Consider the following 20485-nt stretch of genomic DNA (forward strand, 5'->3'; position numbering starts at 1 on the left):
GACGGCTAAACTGAGGCTGCAGGGTCCACTTCCAAGATGGCTCACTCCCTTACCTGGCTGCCAGGGTGGTGCTGGTTGTTAGAGGGAGGCCTCATTTCCTCCCTGCATGAGCCTGTGTGTCCACCTGCTACTTGATTGAATATCCTCACTACATGATGGCTGGCTTCCTCCAGAGGGAGCTGTCCAAGAGAGAGACAGAGGTTATTCCTCTTATGGCCTGGCCTCAGGAGGCACATAGCACCACTTCTGCCACGTAGCGTGGTTAGAAGTCAGTCACTCGTTCCAGCTCACATTCAAGAGGAGGGGATTTAGACTCCACCTTTTGAGGAAAGAAGAGTCAAAGAATTTGCGGATATATTTTAAAACTAGCATAGACAAGAAAATAGAAGGCACTCTAGATACTTCAAGCAAAAAAAAAAAAAAAGCCAGAAAGGGAGAAAGATTATATCCAAACAGTTGGTGCTTATCATTGAGGGGGCTAATGGTGGTGAAAGTTGGGGATGGGGGCATTGTAGCACTAGCCTTCAGGTTACTCCACCACAGCTGCTTTCCATAGACTCAAAACTGCTGCTGCCACTCAGAAGTCAGGAAACTTTGGGAAACCACTGATGAGATCGTTTAAGCCCCAAAGCCCCACGGGTGGTGACTAGATGGGGTATATGGAGTCTGCTGCAGAGGAGGAAAGAAAGATTTCAATCTGCTTTCCACCTTCCAGATTTCACACAAGTACATTTTATTGGCAGAACCCTGCTGTCGAGGGGATTTGTGAAATATGGTTCCCAGGCTTCTAGTACCTGCGGAGAAGGGGGTAGAAATGGGTGTCAAGAGCCAACCAACACTATCCAACATGCGTCCATATACAGGTATGGTGAGGAGGCACCACCTGTACTTGGAGAAGTCCTGGAGCCCTACTCCTTTTTTTCTTTTATTTTTATAGGCTTATGGGTGTCCAAGGCTTTGTAAAAGGCGGGTGGTGTCTACATAGAATAACATGGTGGAGAGCTAGCTGAGTCACAAATCTGGAAGCTGTCACTGTAGTTGGGCAGCAGGTGAGATACTGGTTGCTGGTGACATGCAGTCAGCCCCAGAGGTGACTGGAGAAACACCTGGAGTTGATCCTTAGTTGGTCTCTGGAATGTTCTCACTGGGATGAAAGCTGGGTAGACTGCAGGCAGTGCAGCACTGGAGAGAACATAGCTGCCATTCAAAAGGGCTGCCAGAGGAAAGGTGTCCATAGGGAAATATCATTTCTCAAAATATGGTCTCTGGAGCTCTGCACTCAAACATCTCTGGGATGCTTCTTTAAAAGGCTGATCCTGGGACTTCCCTGATGGTCCAGTGGTAAAGAATCTGCCTTCCAGACTTCCCTGGTGGCGCAGTAGTTAAGAATCCACCTGCCAATGCAGGAGACATGAGTTCGAGCCCTGGTCCGGGAAGATCCCACCTGTCGCCGAACAACTAAGCCTGTGTGCCACAACTACTGAGCCTGTGCTCTAGAGTCTGTGAGCCACAGCTACTGAGCCCTTGTGCTGCAACTACTGAAGCCCGCTTGCCTAGAGCCAGTGCTCCGAAACGGATTAATCCAAATATATTTGAGTACCTAATAGAGTATGAGTGTGCTAAGTACTAGAAAAAAGGTGATAAATCTGTAAATATTGTTCATGAAGTGTTCATAATCAATCTGGAGAAGATTATGGGGATCTTCTCCATACACAGATAATGGATACAATGAATAAATGGATACATACAATGAATGCAATGGATAATGATATAGATAATAAATCTATAGTTATTGGTTTGAAACAGTATCAAGATCCAAGTAATTCCTGCAAAGTCAACAATTTTTGAAGTAAAAGAGCTCACAAGTAGGTAATGGGTGGGGCTAAGGGTCTGATATATTGAGGTGGAGAAAGTCACGGTGGGGATGGAGAAATGTGCTGGGTGATTTGGGAGTACTTTAGGAAAATGGGCTAGAAACCAGCTTTTTAAGAATTTCATACTAGACTGTTGATGGCTTTAATGTTATACCTTGATTTGCATATTTAAGACTCATGAAAACACTCAAGTCGAAGGATTGCATCTTTGGTGGTCATTTCTCACACAGAGTCAGGAAATCTAAATTTTTAAAGTTCAGTGGATAGTTAGCGCTAACTACTTAGTACTCTAGTCTTCTCTGGGAGTTTGAAGATGAAGCCAGCTGCTATAAACATGTCCGCACCATTCGATCCTGTAAACTCACACTTTGGACTCTACGCTAAAAATACACTTGAATAGAAACGCTAAACTTCAAAACTTCTGGGCGCGCGGGTTGCGGAAGGGGAACTAGAGGCAGAGGCAAGCCCGGAGTGGGAGGGGCGAGGGAGAGGTCCGAGCACCGCCCCCGTCCCACTCCCACCGAGCTGGCTCCGCCCCTCAGGCTCCATTTTTAAAAAAGCGCGGGCGCGCGTGCGCAGGCGCAGTCCGCTTGCGCCCCGAGCCGCGCACGCGCGGTAACGGTAGAATGGTGGAGTTGGTACCTTTTGCGGTTCCCGTCGCGGGTGACAAAACCTTGCTGGTGTGGGAGCCGAGCTCTGGACCCACGGCCGAGGCCTTGCAAGTGAGCCGAGCCGGGGCGGAGGGAGGGGTGGAGGAAGCCGCCCCGCGCCCCAGTAACTGGGCGCCCCGGGGTACTGCTTCAGCACCTCATCTGCCTGTGGTCTCCGCTGAGAGGAATCTTAGTTCTAGAGCCGACCTAAGCAGTCAGCTCGCTCCCAGAGATTTTTGAGAGATAGTTCCCAACAGACGGCATTGCCTCCTAATGCTTCTCGAAGCTTAGGATTTCAGAGGGAAACTTGTTCATAAAATGAGAAGTGTTTGGAGTTGCCGGCTCACCACAGTTGCCTGTGGCGAAGGGCTGGGGGAATATAAGGGAATGGGCGGTTTGTTTTCCTGGGCGTGAAATTTCCTGCACTTACTTAGCATGGGACCACCCTACAGCATTCTGTGTTCACAGTCTTCTCCCAGATTGGCCTTCTGTATTCGGTCCGAGTCTTCCCAAACGCAGCAGTGGCCTGTCCTGGGTTCTATGGCATCATCAAGTTTTATTCAGCAAGGGATGCCCACAGAGCCCAAAAGGCATGCGACCAGAAGCAGCTTTTCCAGACATCTCCAGTGAAGGTGGGTCCAAATGTGGAATTCCTCGCTCTACTGGGATGAAGTGCTGAATTTAAAAGTAATAGGCCATCGGGAATTCCCTGGCGGTCCAGTGTTAGGACTCTGCACTTTCACTGCTGAGGGCCCGGGTTCAATCCCTGGTCGGGGAGCTAAGATGCCAGCGGCGGGGGCGGGGGGGGGAAGGCCAACGTTTATACAGCACTGTGGTGTACAGAATGCTCTCAGATTCACTGCTCCAGTGATCCCCCAGTTCCCCAGATCTTTCTTTCTTTTTTTTAGATGAAGAAACTCGAACTCAGGATGGTTAAGTGACTTACTTAAGGTTCATGACAGTAAAGGTGGAAACTAGAGGCCAAACCCAAACTTAACTGATGTTAAACCCTATGTCATTTTATGCTGCCCCTTAATTTAAGAAATCTTCACAAGAGTCTTCCTTATATTTACTTTTACGTGGATTTCAAATGTGTGAGGTTGACAAACTTTTTTCATTAATTAATTAATTTATTTATTTATTTTTGGCTGCGTTGGGTCTTGTTGCTGCGAACTGGCTTTCTCTAGTTGCGGCAAGCGGGGATTCTTCTTCCTTGTGGTGTGTGGGCTTCTCATCGCGATGGCTTCTCTTGTTGCGGAGCACGGGTTCTACGCACGCAGGCTTTAGTAGTTGTGGCTTACGGGCTCAGTTGCTCTGCAGCATGTGGGATCTTCCCAGACTAGGGATCGAACCCGTGTCCCCTGCAGTGGCAGGCGGACTCTTAACCACTGTGCCACCAGGGAGCTTGAGGAACTTTTGTCAGATGTAACATAAAGGAGGCTTCATCATCACTCTCAAACTGCCTATTCAGAACTCCCTTCACATTCCAGAAAATGGTTAAAATATTCTTTCCTGCATTGCAGAAACCTTATTCCATATTAACATGCCATCCAATTTTACTTGCCCAGAATTAACATTTCATTATGTGCCTCCATTCAGCCACCATTCCTTTTTCAAGGACCTTTTCAATTCCTCTGAATAAGTGAGTGAGGCTTAGATTTCCAGACCTTTCCCTTTATAATTGTGTGTCTTCTCTGATTGGCTTCTCGCTCTGGCTACTTCCTACTGACCTTGCTGCCTATTCTCACCCATATTTCTTTACTCACTGAGTTCACCTTTATTGAATCTGAGAACTCTCCTCAGATGTGACTCCAGGTACACTACCTCCCACTTCTGTACCCTGTTTAACACCCTCTTCATCCTGGCTGTACTCCCTGGGATTGAAATGATTTTGTGCCAGGCATTCTTTTGTTTGCACACCCTGCGACCATTTCACATAACCACTCAGATATTACAGATGGTCCTGGAAAGATTATGAAACAGTTACTTGGTGTCAGTTGTGAGTAATGAGTTCTTTTCTTATATTGGACATTAAGACCATTCCATAAGGTTAGGTTCTGAGATTTTCACAGCATAAAGCTCGGCACTGATAGAATGTTCTACAAGTCACTATACAGTTGAGAGGAAAGGGCATTCGTATTAGATTTCCTTATTTAATGCAGAGCCTTAGTTTACTGCCCACACGCCCGAAATTGTTACCTACTTTAATTATGCGTTCCTTTAAAATTTTATTTATTTATTTACTTGGTTGCACCGGGTCTTAGTTGCAGCAGGCAGGCTCCTTAGTTGTGTCTCGCAGTCTCCTTAACTGTGGTGTGCGAACTCTTAGTTGCAGCATGCATGTGAGACATAATTCACTGACCAGGGATCGAACCAAGGCCCCCTGCATTGGGAGCATGGAGTCTTAACCACTGCACCAGCAGGGAAGTTCCAATTATGTGTTCTTTTATTCATTGGCAGGTATACATCTTATCTTTTTTCCCCTGTAGTTTTTATAAATACAGAAAAGATAATAACATCTTAAAATAAAATGAAGGAAAGGCCTAATGTATCTGAGTTTTTCTCAGTAGCACGAAGGGATATGTTTGCCAACAAGAACTGTGACAAGGTTATCCCAGATGTCAACTGTCTCTACTACCCAGGGGCTCAGAGCCCTTCTGAAGCTTCCTAATTGTCCAGGACAGCTCCATTATGACTCACCGTACAGGGCCTATCCTCCCATGCAACACTCAACATTTAAAAATTAGTCTTCATTTCTCCTTCCCAGCAGGCAGCTTCAGTTGGAGAAAATAATTTCATTTCCTTATGTACTCATTCATTCACTCAGTCAACAGACCATCACTCCCCTATTATATGCCAAGACCTATGCTTGTTTCTGGTAACAAGGAAAGAATAATATACGGTTCCTTCAAGCACTTAAGGAGCTCGTAAACTAGTGACGGGGAAGATGCACAAACAAATCAAAGAATTAACAATGCTTTGACTTTCTTTGTATTATTTGAATTTTTATGACTGTATTTATATACTACACGCTGTTCAAAATGGAAATAGACATTTAAGAAAGAACTAGTGATGTAAAAACTCCACAGTAATATGTAAGTTATTGAGAGAGTTAAGACTGGAAATATTTGCACTCTCAAAGAAGCTTGTTAATGCAGATGAACCTCTAATTCTTTTGGTTGCTTTATTTACATTTAGAGAGGTATACGTATTCCCTCTTCTAACAGGGGTTAGTAACTTGGGGAGGGGGTGCTACAGATTAAGGTCCTAATTCAGTGGCAGGTCCATCTTATCTCCTCTTCAGCGCGTATTCTCGAGCAGGAGCTACAGGATGAGACGACTAAAACAGTTCACTTCCTTTGCTTAACCCCAGCCCCATAATAGGCTTCTGCTGGGCTTCCTTGGTTGCTTTCATCATCACTTTCACCACCAGCGGTCAGGGAACCTTCCGGTTAATCAGGGGCCCTGGAAATGATGCAGAAAAGTACTGACCTAAAAATAATAAATAACATTTATTTAGGGCTCACTGTGAACTCATTGCTTAAAATGTGCTACTTAATCTGCACAGCCCCTCTATGAAATTGGTATTGATAAATCTCAGGTATATCCAAAATAAGCCTCTATGTAGGGTTGTGATATTTTTACGTCTTTTATTGTCTTTAGGTTCGTCTCGGCACCAGTCATAAGGCGGTTCAACATAATACGCCTGCCCTAAACAGCTCCAGATGCCAAGAATTGGCAAATTACTACTTTGGTTTCCATGGGTGGTCAAAAAGGATCATCAGGGTAAACTCTGTAGATTTTCTTTGACTAACCAGACTCCTTTCAACACTGAACTCCTAGACTTTAGAGGGAAGAATAGAACAGGGCTATGGGGAGGAGATGTGAGAGGCTTCCACATGGAAGTATCTGAGCATTGGCCTGCCACCTAGAATTAGTGATAATCTCAATGACTTGGATGGTGGTGTCCATAATTTTCTCCAGTGTTTGTATGGTGTATAATAAAAAATAGTTGACCATATCTAATCATTCATTTGCAAGTCTCACTTGATTTTGAAGGTATAGCATACCTAAACTATTACCTGGGGTTGCTGGAGTTTAGTTTTTATTTCTAACAACAGGATATTTTGAAGTCTAGCCTTTAATTCAAAATCCTAACAGCTTCAGGATCTTTCTAACCTTGAAGAAAGGGAAAAGGAAGATATTGTGACACCACTTCAGAAGCAAAGCCTCAAGTTCTTCTGGCTTTAGAGGTGGTGTTGCCCTCCCACGAGTGCAGGAGTCCCGGAGTTGGCATGGCTGAGGAACCTTTGGATAAGTTGGAGGAAGGTCTGTTTTCCAGTATGTGTGTGTATGGGGAGGTGAGGGAGTGGGATTTCTCTTTTTTCCTTTCTTTCTGAAACTCAACTTTTCAGATACATCATCACCATAGCTAAGCAACTAAAGCCCTGGGCAGAATTTTTCTGCCTGACAATGTAGGTTTTTATCTTAGGCAATACCTGACAGCACCTTAAACTTTAGAATTTTAGAACTGGCTGCCTGCCAGGAAGCTTAGGAGGAGGGAAAATTAGTTAGTTTTTGTGGTTTTTTTGGTTAATAATTTGTTATGTGCTAAAATAGTCCTTCAAATACAGATGTCTTCTGGCCTCCAGTTATCCCAACAAAACCATTGTCTAAAGATTGAAATAAACTCTTGTGTAAATGTTCAGTCCTTTGCCTCCTATAGAAGGGCCTGCACGGAAAACGTAAATACAGATCCCTAGAAAGGGGATTCCGATTGGTACTGAGTTTTTTCCTAGAGTCCATGGCACTTGGGCTTAGGGTTTTAAGTCAGAGGCAGGGCTGTTAGCGAACGGAGTGGAGGAGGCTCCACCCTCCACCTGAGTGGGTGATGGTTGAGGAGAGGCCAGATCATCTGCACTACCACCAAATCTATCTCACTGTATGAATCCAGCCCTTCACGCACAGGAGAGCAGCGTCTGTAGCAGTGTAGCATCAGCTTGTCCACTTGAAATCTGTGTGTCATATGCGATTTGTGCCACGTTCTTGGTTTTCATTTCCCATCGAGTATTTTAGGAACTTCCAGAATAGATCTGAGCAGTAAAAATGTGCCAAGCCAGGGTATACCTACAGCAGAGTCATTCAACCGCACCCCACTGTAGTGTCTGCCCTTGATCACTAAGGTAATGATCTAAGAATCACAGATGCATTTTTAGTTTTAAACACATAACCTAGACATCAGTTATTCAGACAGGCATTTTAAATTCATCTGTTTTGGTTGGATTTAGGGTCATTATCATTCCTTATGAAAAGGAAGGTAACCCAGAAGCTTGCTATTCAGAAGGCTATGACAGATGCATTCCAGAAACTGCTGATTGTGGTTTTAGGTAAGACCTTTCTGATTGTCCTTGAAGTACTTCAATTTCAGTGAGCAAATAAACTTATTTGAAAAGTTAGTTAGATGGGGCTTCCCTGGTGGTGCAGTGGTTGAGAGTCCGCCTGCCGATGTAGGGGACGCGGGTTCGTGCCCCGGTCCGGGAAGATCCCACATGCCGTGGAGCGGCTGGGCCCATGAGCCATGGCTGCTGAGCCTGTGCGTCCGGAGCCTGTGCTCCGCAATGGGAGAGGCCAGAACAGTGAGAGGCCCGCATACTGCAAAAAAAAAAAAAAAAAGTGAATTGGATGAAAATAATGGTTCTCTAAAACATTATGTATTCTTTCATTCACCAGATGCTTTCACAGCAGCAGTCTTAAATTTGTTCTTGGTGGCATTTATGAGAAAAACGACAGTGAATATTATTGTCCCCAGTGTTTAGATGTAGAATGACTTGCCTCAGTTCATACAGAAAGTGTTTGATCCAGTTCTTCCTCAACTGGTTGCTTATCATACAGAATAGTGTAGTGAGTATAAGCCTTGGACACCTGTGTTTGAGTCCTAACTTTGTCTCTTAGATTTATTTGTTGTTGTTGTTGCAATTTTAGGTTTTTCTAGCCAGAGACATTTGAAGGTGTTTAATATCTCTAAGCTGCAATTTCTTTATCTGCAAATAGGGTTAGTAATTCAGCTTACCACCTATTGGGGGATATTGTAAGAGTAAATGAGATGATGAATGTAAAAAGCTTAGAACTATGCCTGAAACATAGTAAGCAGACAAAATATATGGACTATTATCATTGTTGTTTTCTTGTTGAAGAGTTTATTAGATTATGTTTTTGGAATCAGTTTAATTTCAGTTTTCATTTCTGATATATTGGGTGAATATGATTCTTATATAATTATCGGATACGTTTGTGTGAGCCTTAAAAGTGGTCATGCTACTAAATACCGTTGATTGTGTTCCCTATCGAGTTATACAGCGGTGAGAATGTCACAGGCTGTGCCCAAAGGAAACTTTATGATTAGTAGATTCCCGGAACAGAATTGCTCCCCTGCTTCACAGCCCTGCAGGCTTAGAGACTGAGAAATCCTAGCTAAGTTTCAGAGACCTTATTTGATTGTAAGAGTTGACCTGGATTGGTCTTGGCCTTTCCGCCTGGGCAGTCCTTCCAATGAAGTTTGACTTCCCTGGTCATCAGGCTGAATCTCCACCAGCTGTCAACTCTGGGTAACAACCTTTAAGAACCAAACTAAATGTCTGGGTTGTTTGTCCCTAATTTGCCAAGGTATTCCTTATATGTACTCAAAACTCCTTAGACCAAAAAGCCTGGTGGCTCTAGCTTGCCTTGAGGAAAGCGGTGTTGTCCAAAGGGTACATGGGCCAGTTTCTGCCAGTAGAGTGTTCAAATGCTCTCTGTCTCTGTCTCCAAAGCTTTGTTCATTGTATCTGGTAGAATTTTGGTCCCAAGGAGTAGGCACTTGCCTTGCTTCTAACATGAAGTATCTATTATAGTCCAGTGGTATCTACCCCAGGTTTGAACTCACTTTGACCCCCACCTAATGCCTTCCTATTTCGTTGTATTGTGATTGAACATTTTTGTTTCCACAGCTTTTAATTCCTATGTCATTATTCCTTAGTTCTTATTTCTAAGATCATAAAGGTTTTTGAACCAAAGTTGATACTTGTTATATATTTTTTCACAAGTAATTATGATAAAAACGGAAGTGTCAGATGAGGGAACTTCTAGGAAAATGCTCTTATTTTCTGCTTTTAGAAATCAAAAGAATGTCTAATTATTGGGTGCTACCATTGTATACAGGAAGTTTTAGAACAAGAAACCTTGTGAATTGATCCTTGTTAGCTTTATGTCAGAAAGTGGTAAAGTAGCTGTGGCATATAGACCCTGTGAAGAGGCCACAGATGCTAGAACCGAAGAGGAGCTACAGGATTTCATTCAAGTATGTGGAGATAAAAACTCAAGGGGTACACAGCCAGTGTAGCCGTAATTCAAAACACCCAGCAGGATTTGGAAGACTTTGGCATGTCTACTCAGCTCTGTCATCCTCAGGAAAAGGTGAAACTCTGAAACTGCTTTAGAGGCAGGGAATTTCTAGGACTTTTCCAAGTCCCGAGCCTTGTCTCTGGCCCCTTATTTGAAGTTTGGAGAGCAGGATTGAGGGCCATCAGTGTACGTCTACAGTTGTGGACACAGGAGAAGACACAGGCCTTTTAGAACTCCCATCAAATAGAATTGCAGGGATTTGGGAACAAAGTAACTATGGCCTTAAGTGTGATTATGCTACAGTGTTTTAAAACTATTCATGCCTTTCAAGTAAGGTATATTACCCAGATCTCAGCATCTCATATATATCTTGTGTTAAATATTTTGCCGAAGAACCTTTCTGTAAACCAATTATATGGATGCCTCGAATTAGGGATTAAGTTGGCAACGTAATTTCTAAAAGAAAACATTAATGTACTGCATATAGGATTTTCATTAAAAAGGAGCAAAAAATGTGTTTCATGTCATTGAGAGCTGAATTTGGGGCTAGATTTCTGATGATTTAACTCACCCCAATGTTGCAAAGTTTGTTCTGAAGGGAAGAAAGTAGAGAAAGAAAAGGTGGTTATGTTCTGAAAAATGTAAAGATTTTGAAAGTTTTTCCTGTACAAAACAATTATTTTAATTCAATTTAAATCAGTCAAGGAAACTTCAGACGTATCCATGTTTGGGCTTTAAGAAGTCTAGCTTCCTGTGAAATGTGAGAGGAAAGGATTCCGTATTGATACTAAAGATTTCGGAAACCTGATTATAACAACAGATCCATTCCTAAATGAGGCCAATCTTGGAATCAGTTCCATTTAGAAACCATTATGTGCTAGGCACTGGAAATAAGATGAAGCTCCTTCTCTCTTGGAGTTTAGGTGTTAAAGGTGTACCAGACAATTAAAAAGGACTAAAATCAAATAGATTATGAAAAGGACTGTGAAGAAAGTAAATAGGGTGCTAGTTACAGTAGTTCAAGAAAATTACTTAACATGCTAACTTTAACATTCTAAGTGTCTTCTCCATGTGTGCACACAGGGTTGACCTCTGAAAAGTGACACTGTAGTTTTTTCTAGATTAATGGCTCTGTTGAGACAAGGTGGGGTGTGGGAAGTTTCCCCATGCTAATGTAAAGGGCCATTCACTTGGTTTTAGACTCTCTTTCCCACCTGCCCCAAACCCCTCCTACAGAAGTTCTGGAGTCATCACTGATTCAGTGGTAACCCCTAATAACAGAGAGGTGAATGAATAATGAGACGTGAATACTGAGAGTTTGGAGGAAATGGCAAACATTTTATTTTATTGTTTTTTATTTTTTTAACATCTTTATTGGAATATATTTGCTTTACAATGGTGTGTTAGATCAGTTATACATATGTTCCCCTATCGCTTCCCTCTTGCGTCTCCCTCCCTCGCATCCTCCCTATCCCACCCCTCTAGGTGGTCACAAACCACCAAGCTGCTGTGACAAAGTGAGAGAGTGGCATGGACATATATACGCAACATTTTCGAATAATTGTAAGGTGTGTTCCCCTCCCGCCACCCAACTGGTGCTCATTTCCTGGTCAGCAACTCTTCTTGTCAGTTGTGTGGCCAAAGGGAGGAAGAATGTCTCTTAGACTTCAGCTCTGAGGAGGAAGAGTTCAGATTGCCAGAACTGGATTAGCACTTTTGAATTTCCCAGAATGCTACGTCCTGTGGTTTCCTTGGGAAGCTCTGCATCCTTCCCAACCCCTCTCCACCCCTGGGCTGCTGGAGTTTGGGGCCACTGGGGACTGCAGCCCAAATCCCGCCTCATTGTTTGGGGCCAGGGAGGGCAGGGAGGGGTTGGGAAGAGGGCCCGGCAGGAGGTAAGTGTCGCCTTTGCAAGGGGAAGGATGGCTTGGGCCCTGGGGACTCTGGGCAAAAGGCCCACTCTGGTGGCGCGGATTGGATCTCCGCACTAACCTAATAAAGGTGGCGTAACTAAAGATGTCATAAATAACGGGTGGAACGTTAGGCGGGGGAGGGGCGCGCGGTTGCTAACCTGAGCGCTCGCGTCGGCGCTGGCATAGCGGTTCAGCTCGGACACAGGATGTGGCTCCGGCTCCTCACTGGCCTGGGTCACTGTGCCTGCGACCCGCCGCACGTTGTGTCCCGGCTACGCCTTTGGTTGCCACGGCTCTTCCTCACGTGGCTACAACTGTGGCTTCAAGTCCAGGCAGTTCAGCCTCCGGAGTGGGCCCTGGGCCCCGTCCAGGTGACCCCCAACCCCCCGCGGCTGACAGAGGCTTGGTCTTCATACGCCTCAGACCCCCCTCCCAAATTGCCCCATGCCCTTACACCCCTGGCAGAAGCCGGGGGCTTTAATTACTTGACGTCCTGGTCTCCATTCAAGATGTTGGCCCCGCCTCATCGGGAGTTGACTGAGACTGAGGCTCCATACCCGGACACGGATTCCGCGAGTGTAGTTTTCTCTCCAGAGCATCCTGTGCCGACAGTTTCTCCTCCAGGTCAGGATCAAGCTCAGCTTCTGCAGCGGCCCGATGTCTCTGTTAAACCTGTGGGTCTTGCACTGATCGTAACTGCAGCGTTCACTAATGAGCTTGAAACTCCTCCACCCCAACAAGAAACCTCGGCTCAGTCTACAGTGTCCTCTGAGCAGTTGGAACCTTTGTCAGTCTGGCAGGAATTTTCAGAGCAGCATCCAATCCCCTCTGAAAATGTTGAACTTTTTCCAGTTCACCAAGGAGCCCCAATTCAACCACCGTACCCCGAGGTGACATTTCCAAATCCAGAGCAAGTTCAGGCTCGCCACCCAACTTTGATTGAGGTCACAATTCAACCATTGGACCTTGGACTGACCAGAAGGCCAGAACCCAGTAAGGAGGGTGAACCTTCTCCAGTCATGCAGGAGACCTTAACCCAGCCTGCAGAACCACCTAAGGAGGTTTTTGTAGCTCAGCCTCCAGTATATCACAATCCAATAGTTCCAACACCGCATCAGGATCACACTGAGCCTCCAACATCACCCAGTATCACAGTTAAACCTTTGAACCTGGAGCTGACCACAACTCCAGAACCTACTACAGAGTCTGAACATTCTACAGCCCGGCAGCAGACTACAGCTCCCCCTCCAAAACACCCTGAGGTGACGCTTGCACAACCAAACCTGTCTCAAGTCACAGTTTCACCTGTGGACCTGGGAGTTAACGTATCTCAGCAACCAAGGCCATCTGAGACGGTTCTTTTTCCTTCGACTCAGTATTCAGTATCCACAGGTCTTCCTGGTGTAAGATATACCCCAGAAAAGAAGCAGCCAGGGCAGAATGCCACCACAAACATCAGCATATGTGAGCTCTGTACCTGCAAAAATGAGACGCTGTCGTGTGTTGGTCTCAGCCCAAAGCAGAAGCTCCACAGAGTGCCTGAGCCAGAGCCTGACGCCTACAACGGCACCTTCACCATCCTGTAAGAATCGCCTTTCCTCATTTGTTCTCTGCATCCTGCCTGACAATGCAGCCTTTCTTCAGGTCTTCCTGGGCCCTCCTTATCTCCCCAATCCACATTGACTGACTTTGTGTTTCCACCTTTTGTTTGTCAATGATTCCTTATCTTCATTCTTCTTACTATTTTTCCCTCTCCTCCAGTCTTGTAATTGGCCGTATTTTTTCCGTCTCCATTTTTTACCCCATTATTTAATTCCTTAACATCTACTCTTCTCCCATCTTTACTCCATCCTCTTTACAGCAACATGTCCCTCTCCCCATCTCTTTGGTGGTAATACAACAATGTGGTTAAGAGTAGAGATTCCGGAGCCAGACTACCTGGGTTTGAACCCAGGTCTGTCATTTATTAGCTTTATGACTCAACTTCCTCATCTGTAAAATGGGGATTATGGTAGTCATCGTCTCACAGGATGACTCCTATGGCTGCTAAATCTCCCAATGACTCCAATCTCATTGGGAGATTTAGATGAGTTAATATTGGTAAAGCTCTTCTGTCAGTGCCTAGCATATATTTTAGTGTTAGCTATTATTATTATTCAGTCCCTCAGTTATATCTAGAACTCATCTTTGTTCCCCTGGCTTTCTATATGTAGCACCCATTTTGTGCCCAACCCAGGGCTAAGTACTGTGGGAGCCACAGAAGTACATGTCATTGTCTCCAGAACATGACAATGACAAGTGGGAAGAAAGGGGATATGCCTTAAAAGGGAGGTAATATATAATTATTAAGAGAAATACAGATACGTGCTGTAATTCACCAGAACCTGTAATCACAGGGGTGTGGAGGTGACAGAAGGCTGCATGGATAAGCTAAATCTTTAGCTGGGACTTCAAGATTGGCTGTGATTTGTCAGAAAAATAATAGGCAGTACAGTCTAGGCAAAGGTGTGACTGCAGGGATGATCAGAATTTAATAGATTAGTCTGGCTGTGAAGAATTGGGTTAGGCAACAATGAAAGATAGGATTATAAAATATCTTGACTATCGGCAACGGGGTTTGAAAGTTATGCTGTGAGATATGGGGAGCCGCTGCAAGTATTCAAGCAAGAGAGACAAATGATTAAAGCAAGAGGCTGATTTTAGATTTCATATGTAGAGCGACCTAGAGAGGAAAGCTTGGTTCAGGGAGACCAAATAGAATGCTTTAGCAAAATCTAGGAGTAAAGTGAGAAGGGGCCGAATTAGAGTGGTTGTGATGGAAGTAGAAAGAAAATCCTGAGAGTACTACAGAAAACCTGACAAGATGTAGTAATTGACTAGAGTTGGGGGATTGTAGTACAGCAAAGAGAAAAATCACATGTGTTGAGGGGCAGAATGATGGTGGTATAACAGGTGGAAATACAGCAGTTGGGAAGCAGAGTCAGTTTGAGGGAGATGAGTTCAGTCTTAGGCATCTTTTATTGGTGAGCATAAAGCAACCAGAAGGCTCTGTTTGAGTGGAAATGTCCCTCAGGCAGATGGGCAGACAGGTATCCGTTTTGACTTATTTCTGACTCCCGTGAAAAATGTGCATATAAACTGAATAGTTCCATTGTTGCTGAGGGAAGAGGGCAAAGCTAAAGCTAAAGATTCAGTCATCCACTGAGTTAGTGGTGCAAACCGAACCTCAGGCAACCTCAGGCATTTAACAGCTTCTTTTAAACATGTCTAATTCATGGATACATTCTCACTGTTTAAAAAAAGAAATGCCACAGAAGTATATAGGATAAAATGTGAAAATTCCACCCCACCTTCCCTACCACCAATAAGGTAACTCCTGTTACTGTTTTGATGTGTGTCCTTCCTTCCGATCTCTTTCCTTTGCATTTTGTTCCCCTAATGAGGTAATAACTTTACTCCTTGTTCAGTGACTTGTGCTTTTCCCTAGGCAATATGTTTAAGAGATATTTTCGTATTAGTCCCTCTAATTTCTAATTGCCTTGCCGTATCCTTCTAACACCTGGAGAGATTCTGAGGGCACTGAGCCAAAGCTTTGTTGCCTGCCATAGGATTTCTTAATATTTATTTGCTGATATTGATAAATGTTTGCCATTTTTCTCATTGATTTGTAGGAGTCATTTTAGACACATAAGTGATTTTGGGAAAAAAGTAATTGGCATTATGTATCCAAGAATTTGGACAGATAGGAAGTCAGGTTCTCAGGGGATGCCTCATTGTTTGTGCCAGTGGCCTCACAGTATGCTTTTATTAATTGTGCACACTGGGAAGCTGGGAAGCTGTGGGAATTAAAAAGCTGGTCTTTTCTGCATTTGAATATTCCCTACATGGCGGCCATGATTCTTTTCCTTATTCTCTACATTCTTTTCCTACCTATTCAAGCATATGAACTGTTTCTTCACAGAAATTTCCAAGGAAACTCTATTTCTTACCTTGATGAAAGTATATGGAAGGCATACCACTGGGCTGAGAAGCTGTGAGTATACTCTCCCCAAATATGAATACAAAAAGCTAACTGCATTGTAAGATCCTTCTTGGTCCAGAATTTTGAGGTCAATACCTGTGAGCAAAGGTACTTCCCCTTCCATAGCCCAAAGCAACCTAATGATTGAAATTCTATGTTTATTTAAAAAATTAAATTTGGCAGGACCTCTTGAAAATCAGTAAGAGACAATTTAAACTTATTTTCCATTGTACAAGTAATACATGATTATATTCTCAATATATAACAATGAAATAACAGGTATAGTGAAAACCCTCCTTTTGCCCTAATCCCACACCCACTACTTTGAGTTTAGTATTAATCCTTCCAGACTCTTTTCCATACATTTGAGTACATACATATTTACAGATAGCAAAAGAGGTTTGTGTGTTTTTCTTATCTGTTTTTACATAATTAACATCCTGCAACTTGATTCCTTCATTTCCTGATATGTCTTAGATTTCTTTCCTTCCCCGTACATAGAGGGTTACCCCATTCCTTTAAACTCCTGCATAATATTCCATAGTATGAATGTGTTACAGTTTAATAATGCCCCTATTGAAGTATGTTTAGATTATGACCAGTTTTCTTGTTACTTGCATTGCTGCAATGAATATCCTCGTACATGCATTTTTGTGAGCCTGGTCGTTTATTTCTATAGAATAGTTATCTAGAAATGGGATTGTTGGGGTGAAGACTATTTAGATATAAAATTTTATTTGCCCTCAAAAAAGTTGTGCTAGAAAAAAAAAATTGTTGTACCAGCTTATCCTCCAGTCATCATGCTGTGATGACATTCATTTCCCCACACCCTTCCACCACTGGAGATTCTCACTTTTTTTTTTGCTAATCTGACAGATGAATACAAGGGGTCCCGTCTGAATTTGAATTTTTCTTATTATTTGTGAAATTAAATATCTTTATAAGTTTACTGAACATTTGTATTTTATCCCTGAATTGTCTGTCCTTCGCCCATTTTTCTGTTACTATTTTTTTTTATTGATTTGTAGAAAAAGTCAGTTTAGATACGTAAGTTATTTTGGAAAAAAAACATTCCAAGTAATTTTCATGACAGTCTGTGGTCATATCCTTAGTTCAGCAGTTGTGGCACACAGGCTCTAGAGTGCAGGCTCAGTAGTTGTGGTGTACGGGCTTAGTTGCTCTGCGGCATGTGGGATCTTCCCTGACAAGGAATCGAAGCCGTGTCCCCTGCAATGGCAGGCAGATTTTTAACCACTGAACCACCAGGGAAGTCCCAATTCCAGTATTCTTAATCTTTTGTGTAGATACATATTGCAATCTGGTGACATTTTCCTTCTGCTTAAAAATACTTCTTTTAACATTTCTTATAGGGAAAGTCTACTAGTAATGAATTCTTTCAGCTTTTGTATGTCTGAGATAGTCTTTATTTTGCTTTTGTTTTGACAGATGTGGGTACAAATTCTAGCTTGATAGAATTCAATTCACTATTTTAAAGATGTTATTCCACTGAGTTCTCGTTTACATTGTTTCCAACAAGAATTCTCCTGTCATTGTTATCTTTGTTCCTCTGTATGTACTGTATAGGTTTTTCCTCTGGCTGCTTTTAACTTTTTTCTTTATTGCTGGTTTTGAGCAATTTGATTATTTTTTGTGCCTTGGTGTAGTTTTGTCCATGTTTCTTATGCTTAACGTTCATTGATCTTCTTGACTTTGTGGGTTTATAGTGTTTACCAATGTAGAAAAATTTGGGGTATTATTTCTTCAATTTTTTGTATTTCTCCTCTCCTTCATGGACTCTAAGTACACATGTATTAGACCACTTGAAGTTGTTGCACAATTCGCTGATGCTCTATTCATTTTTGTTGTTGTTTTGTTTTGTTACACGTTTTGTTTCATTTTGGATAGTTTCTATTACTGTGCCTTAATGTTCACTGACCCTTTCTTCTGCAGTGTCTAATCTGCCATTAACCTCATTCAATGTCTTTTTCATTTAGACTTTGTTTGTAATCTCTAGAAGCTCAATTTGGGTCTGTTTTACATTTTCCATGCCTCTACTTAACATTTTCAGTGTTTAGTCTGGGTTTCTTAACAACTGAAATACAGTTCTAATAACTTTTCTTCATGTATAATAACTTTTGTGTGTGTGTGTGTGGTACGCGGGCCGCTCACTGTTGTGGCCTTTCTCGTGGCGGACCACAGACTCCGGATGCGCAGGCTCAAGAGAGCCCCATGTATAACACCTTTTTAAATGTTCTTTTCTACCAATTCTAACATCTGTATAGGCTATGGGTTAGTTTTGATTGGTTGCCTTTTCTCCTCAGTATGGGTCATATTTTCCTACTTCTTTGCATGCTTGGCAATTTTTCATATGATAACAGATGTTGTGAGTTTAGTTTATTGTGTGCTATATATATTTATATTCCTGTAAAATGCTTGGGCTTTGTTTTGTCTGAAATTAAGTTACTCAGAACAATTTTATTCTTTTAAGTCTAGCTGTTAAGATTCGTTGGGTAGCAGTTCACGTAGCCTTTAGTCTGGAGCTCATTATTTGCAACTACTGAGACAAGTCCTTTCTGAGTATCATGAGGTTTTCCAGTCTGACTTGTAGGAACAGGTACTATTCCTACAACCCTGTGTGATAACCAGTTATTCTTATTATTAATGCTTTCATGTGGTTCTTTTCCTGGCATCAAGTAATTCCTCACACAAATGTACTGACCAATACTGTGTTGAATTCTCAAGAGATCCCTCTGCATATCCCCAGAGCTCGTTGTCTGTGCACTTCTTTTCTCTCTCATACTCTGCTTTGTGAACTCTAGTTACCTTGGTTTTCCCAGACCCTCAGCTCCATTTCCTCAGTCAGAGAGTCTCAGCCTGGACTTCTCTTCCCTGTACCATGACCTGGAAACTCTCAGAGAAGTAAGTTAGGGCTATTATAGGTATCACTTCATTTATTTTCCATCTCCTGGGGATCACTGAACTGTATTGCCTGAGGTCCAGTTTCTTGAAAACTGTTGTTTCATATGTTCTGCCTGATGCTTTCATTGTTTCAGGTGGGAGGTTAAATTGGTCCTTGTTACTTCATCTTGGCCAGTAGCCAATAATGTTTTTTAAGTCTGTTTTATTTTTATACAGGATCCAATTAAAGATTAGGCATTGCATGTCATGTCTTTGTTTTCTTTAATCTAGAATATTTCCCTGCTATTCTTTTTTTTTTTTTTTTTGGTCTTTTATGACATTGGCATTTTTGAAGAGTCTAAGCCAGTTGTCTTGTAAACTGCCCCACAATCTGGATTTGTCTGTTTCCTCATTTGATTCAAAGTAAATATTTTGGGGAAGAATACTATATAGGTGATGTATTCTTCATACTTCATCACTTCAGGTGGCCCAGTGCTAAGTCTGATCCCTTGATTAAGGTGGTTTCTTCCATATCTCTCCATTGTGAAGTTATTTTTCCCCTTGGTAATTGATAAATAATATGAGGTCCCATACTTTGGGATCAGTGGAGATCCTACTTTCAAACAACTCTTCACCCAACTGTGCATCAATGATAATCCTTGTCTGAATCGATTATTACATTGATACTTGCAAAATGACACTTTCCTAATCTGTCATTCCTTTTGCATTTATTAGCTGACATGATTCTATAGAGAAGAGCTCCCCACTTTTCATTTTGAGTATCATTATGAACTCATGTGCTTTTTTCTAAATTAACTATGTTATACCTTATTATAATGATCATGTTATTCTTTGGAATGTTCCATTTGTCTAGATTTGGCCAATGTGATATCTGTTATTGTTTAAGCACACGATGCTTTTTTATTACTAGAATAATTTCTAATATATTACTACTGACATATAGGAACTGAGAAAGGGACTCCAGAAGGTGAGGTCTTATTCAGACTCTTCTTAGAAGTCTGCCTTCTTCCTGTGTACTCTCAACCCAAAGTGAGGCTTTGGAGTTGGTACGAGATACTTCTGAATTAAATTACAGATCAATGTCCCCCAATTCTAATCCCTATTCCCTTTTTTCTAGGCATATCATACCTACTGCCATCCTAATCCTTCTGTTGGGCACCTCTCTCCTCCTCTATATTTATTTACAACAGTCAAGAGCAGCAATTGGCCAACCGGCCCCTATCCTGTTCTCCAGCCCATGAGCCCCAAGAACTCCTTTTTGCACTGGTCTGTGGGGGCCTTGGACTCCCCCTTCTACCTACTCAAGTAACTCTTTTATCACAACTTTAATGACCAGTGTTTCCATTTATAGGATCTTACCTAGCCGTATGGGCTGCTGCCTCTGCCAATTTAAAAATACTATTGAGGTTGTCTGTAAGACAGTCAAGCTGCGTTGTGACAGTGAATGCCTGACAGACGTGACACCTTGTGGTGAGTCTCAATGGCGGGATAATACATTTTTAATTTAATTTTTTAATGTTTATTTTTAATCAAGGATGATAGATTTTAAAATTAGTGGTGTAATTGCATTATTTTAATTCATTCATTCAGAGTTCCAGATCCCTAAGTTTCTAAGAACCACCCCCTTGCTAAAAATCAGATTCTTGGTTACATTATTAAGCTAATAATAGCTCAGGTACATTGTTAGCTTAGTAATGTAGCTGATCCGCATACATAAAGGAACAAGAG

The 20485-nt window shown here is 42.5% G+C and overlaps 3 protein-coding genes and 1 pseudogene across 3 annotated transcripts in view; 3 read left to right on the forward strand and 1 right to left on the reverse strand.

Moving 5' to 3' along the window:
- Positions 1-2479: 2479 nt before the first annotated feature.
- LOC115850449 (RAD52 motif-containing protein 1-like) lies at positions 2480-20219 on the forward strand. Its single transcript, XM_070044418.1, has 5 exons — positions 2480-2596; positions 2977-3156; positions 6188-6310; positions 15779-15850; positions 20109-20219. Exons 1-4 carry the CDS (start codon positions 2501-2503, stop codon positions 15809-15811), a joined length of 432 nt encoding a protein of 143 aa, XP_069900519.1. The 5' UTR covers positions 2480-2500; the 3' UTR covers positions 15812-15850; positions 20109-20219.
- LOC115848296 (RAD52 motif-containing protein 1-like) overlaps positions 8084-20485 on the reverse strand; it is a 59813-nt pseudogene continuing 47411 nt past the window's right edge.
- Positions 11964-13403, forward strand: LOC138842472 (leucine-rich repeat-containing protein 37A3-like). The gene has a single exon (XM_070044494.1). It carries the CDS (start codon positions 12024-12026, stop codon positions 13401-13403), a length of 1380 nt encoding a protein of 459 aa, XP_069900595.1. The 5' UTR covers positions 11964-12023.
- LOC115850448 (leucine-rich repeat-containing protein 37A2-like) overlaps positions 19948-20485 on the forward strand; it is a 32117-nt gene continuing 31579 nt past the window's right edge. The window contains exon 1 of the mRNA XM_060289931.2: positions 19948-20227. Within this exon, the coding sequence (XP_060145914.2) occupies positions 20086-20227 (142 nt within the window). The 5' untranslated portion in view covers positions 19948-20085. The remainder of the gene's footprint in view (positions 20228-20485) is intronic.

Source organism: Globicephala melas, chromosome 20, assembly GCF_963455315.2.
Source record: "Globicephala melas chromosome 20, mGloMel1.2, whole genome shotgun sequence".
In the NCBI taxonomy this organism is placed as follows: Eukaryota; Metazoa; Chordata; class Mammalia; order Artiodactyla; family Delphinidae; genus Globicephala; species Globicephala melas.

Excerpts from the sequence above, each read along its gene's own strand:
- LOC115850449 (XM_070044418.1), top strand. The coding sequence starts at position 2,501 with ATGGTGGAGTTGGTACCTTTTGCGGTTCCCGTCGCGGGTGACAAAACC. Across the intron at positions 2,597-2,976 it reads CCACGGCCGAGGCCTTGCAA|CATTCTGTGTTCACAGTCTT; the intron begins GTGAGCCGAGCC and ends ACCACCCTACAG. Across the intron at positions 6,311-15,778 it reads GGTCAAAAAGGATCATCAGG|AAATTTCCAAGGAAACTCTA; the intron begins GTAAACTCTGTA and ends GTTTCTTCACAG.
- LOC138842472 (XM_070044494.1), top strand. The coding sequence starts at position 12,024 with ATGTGGCTCCGGCTCCTCACTGGCCTGGGTCACTGTGCCTGCGACCCG.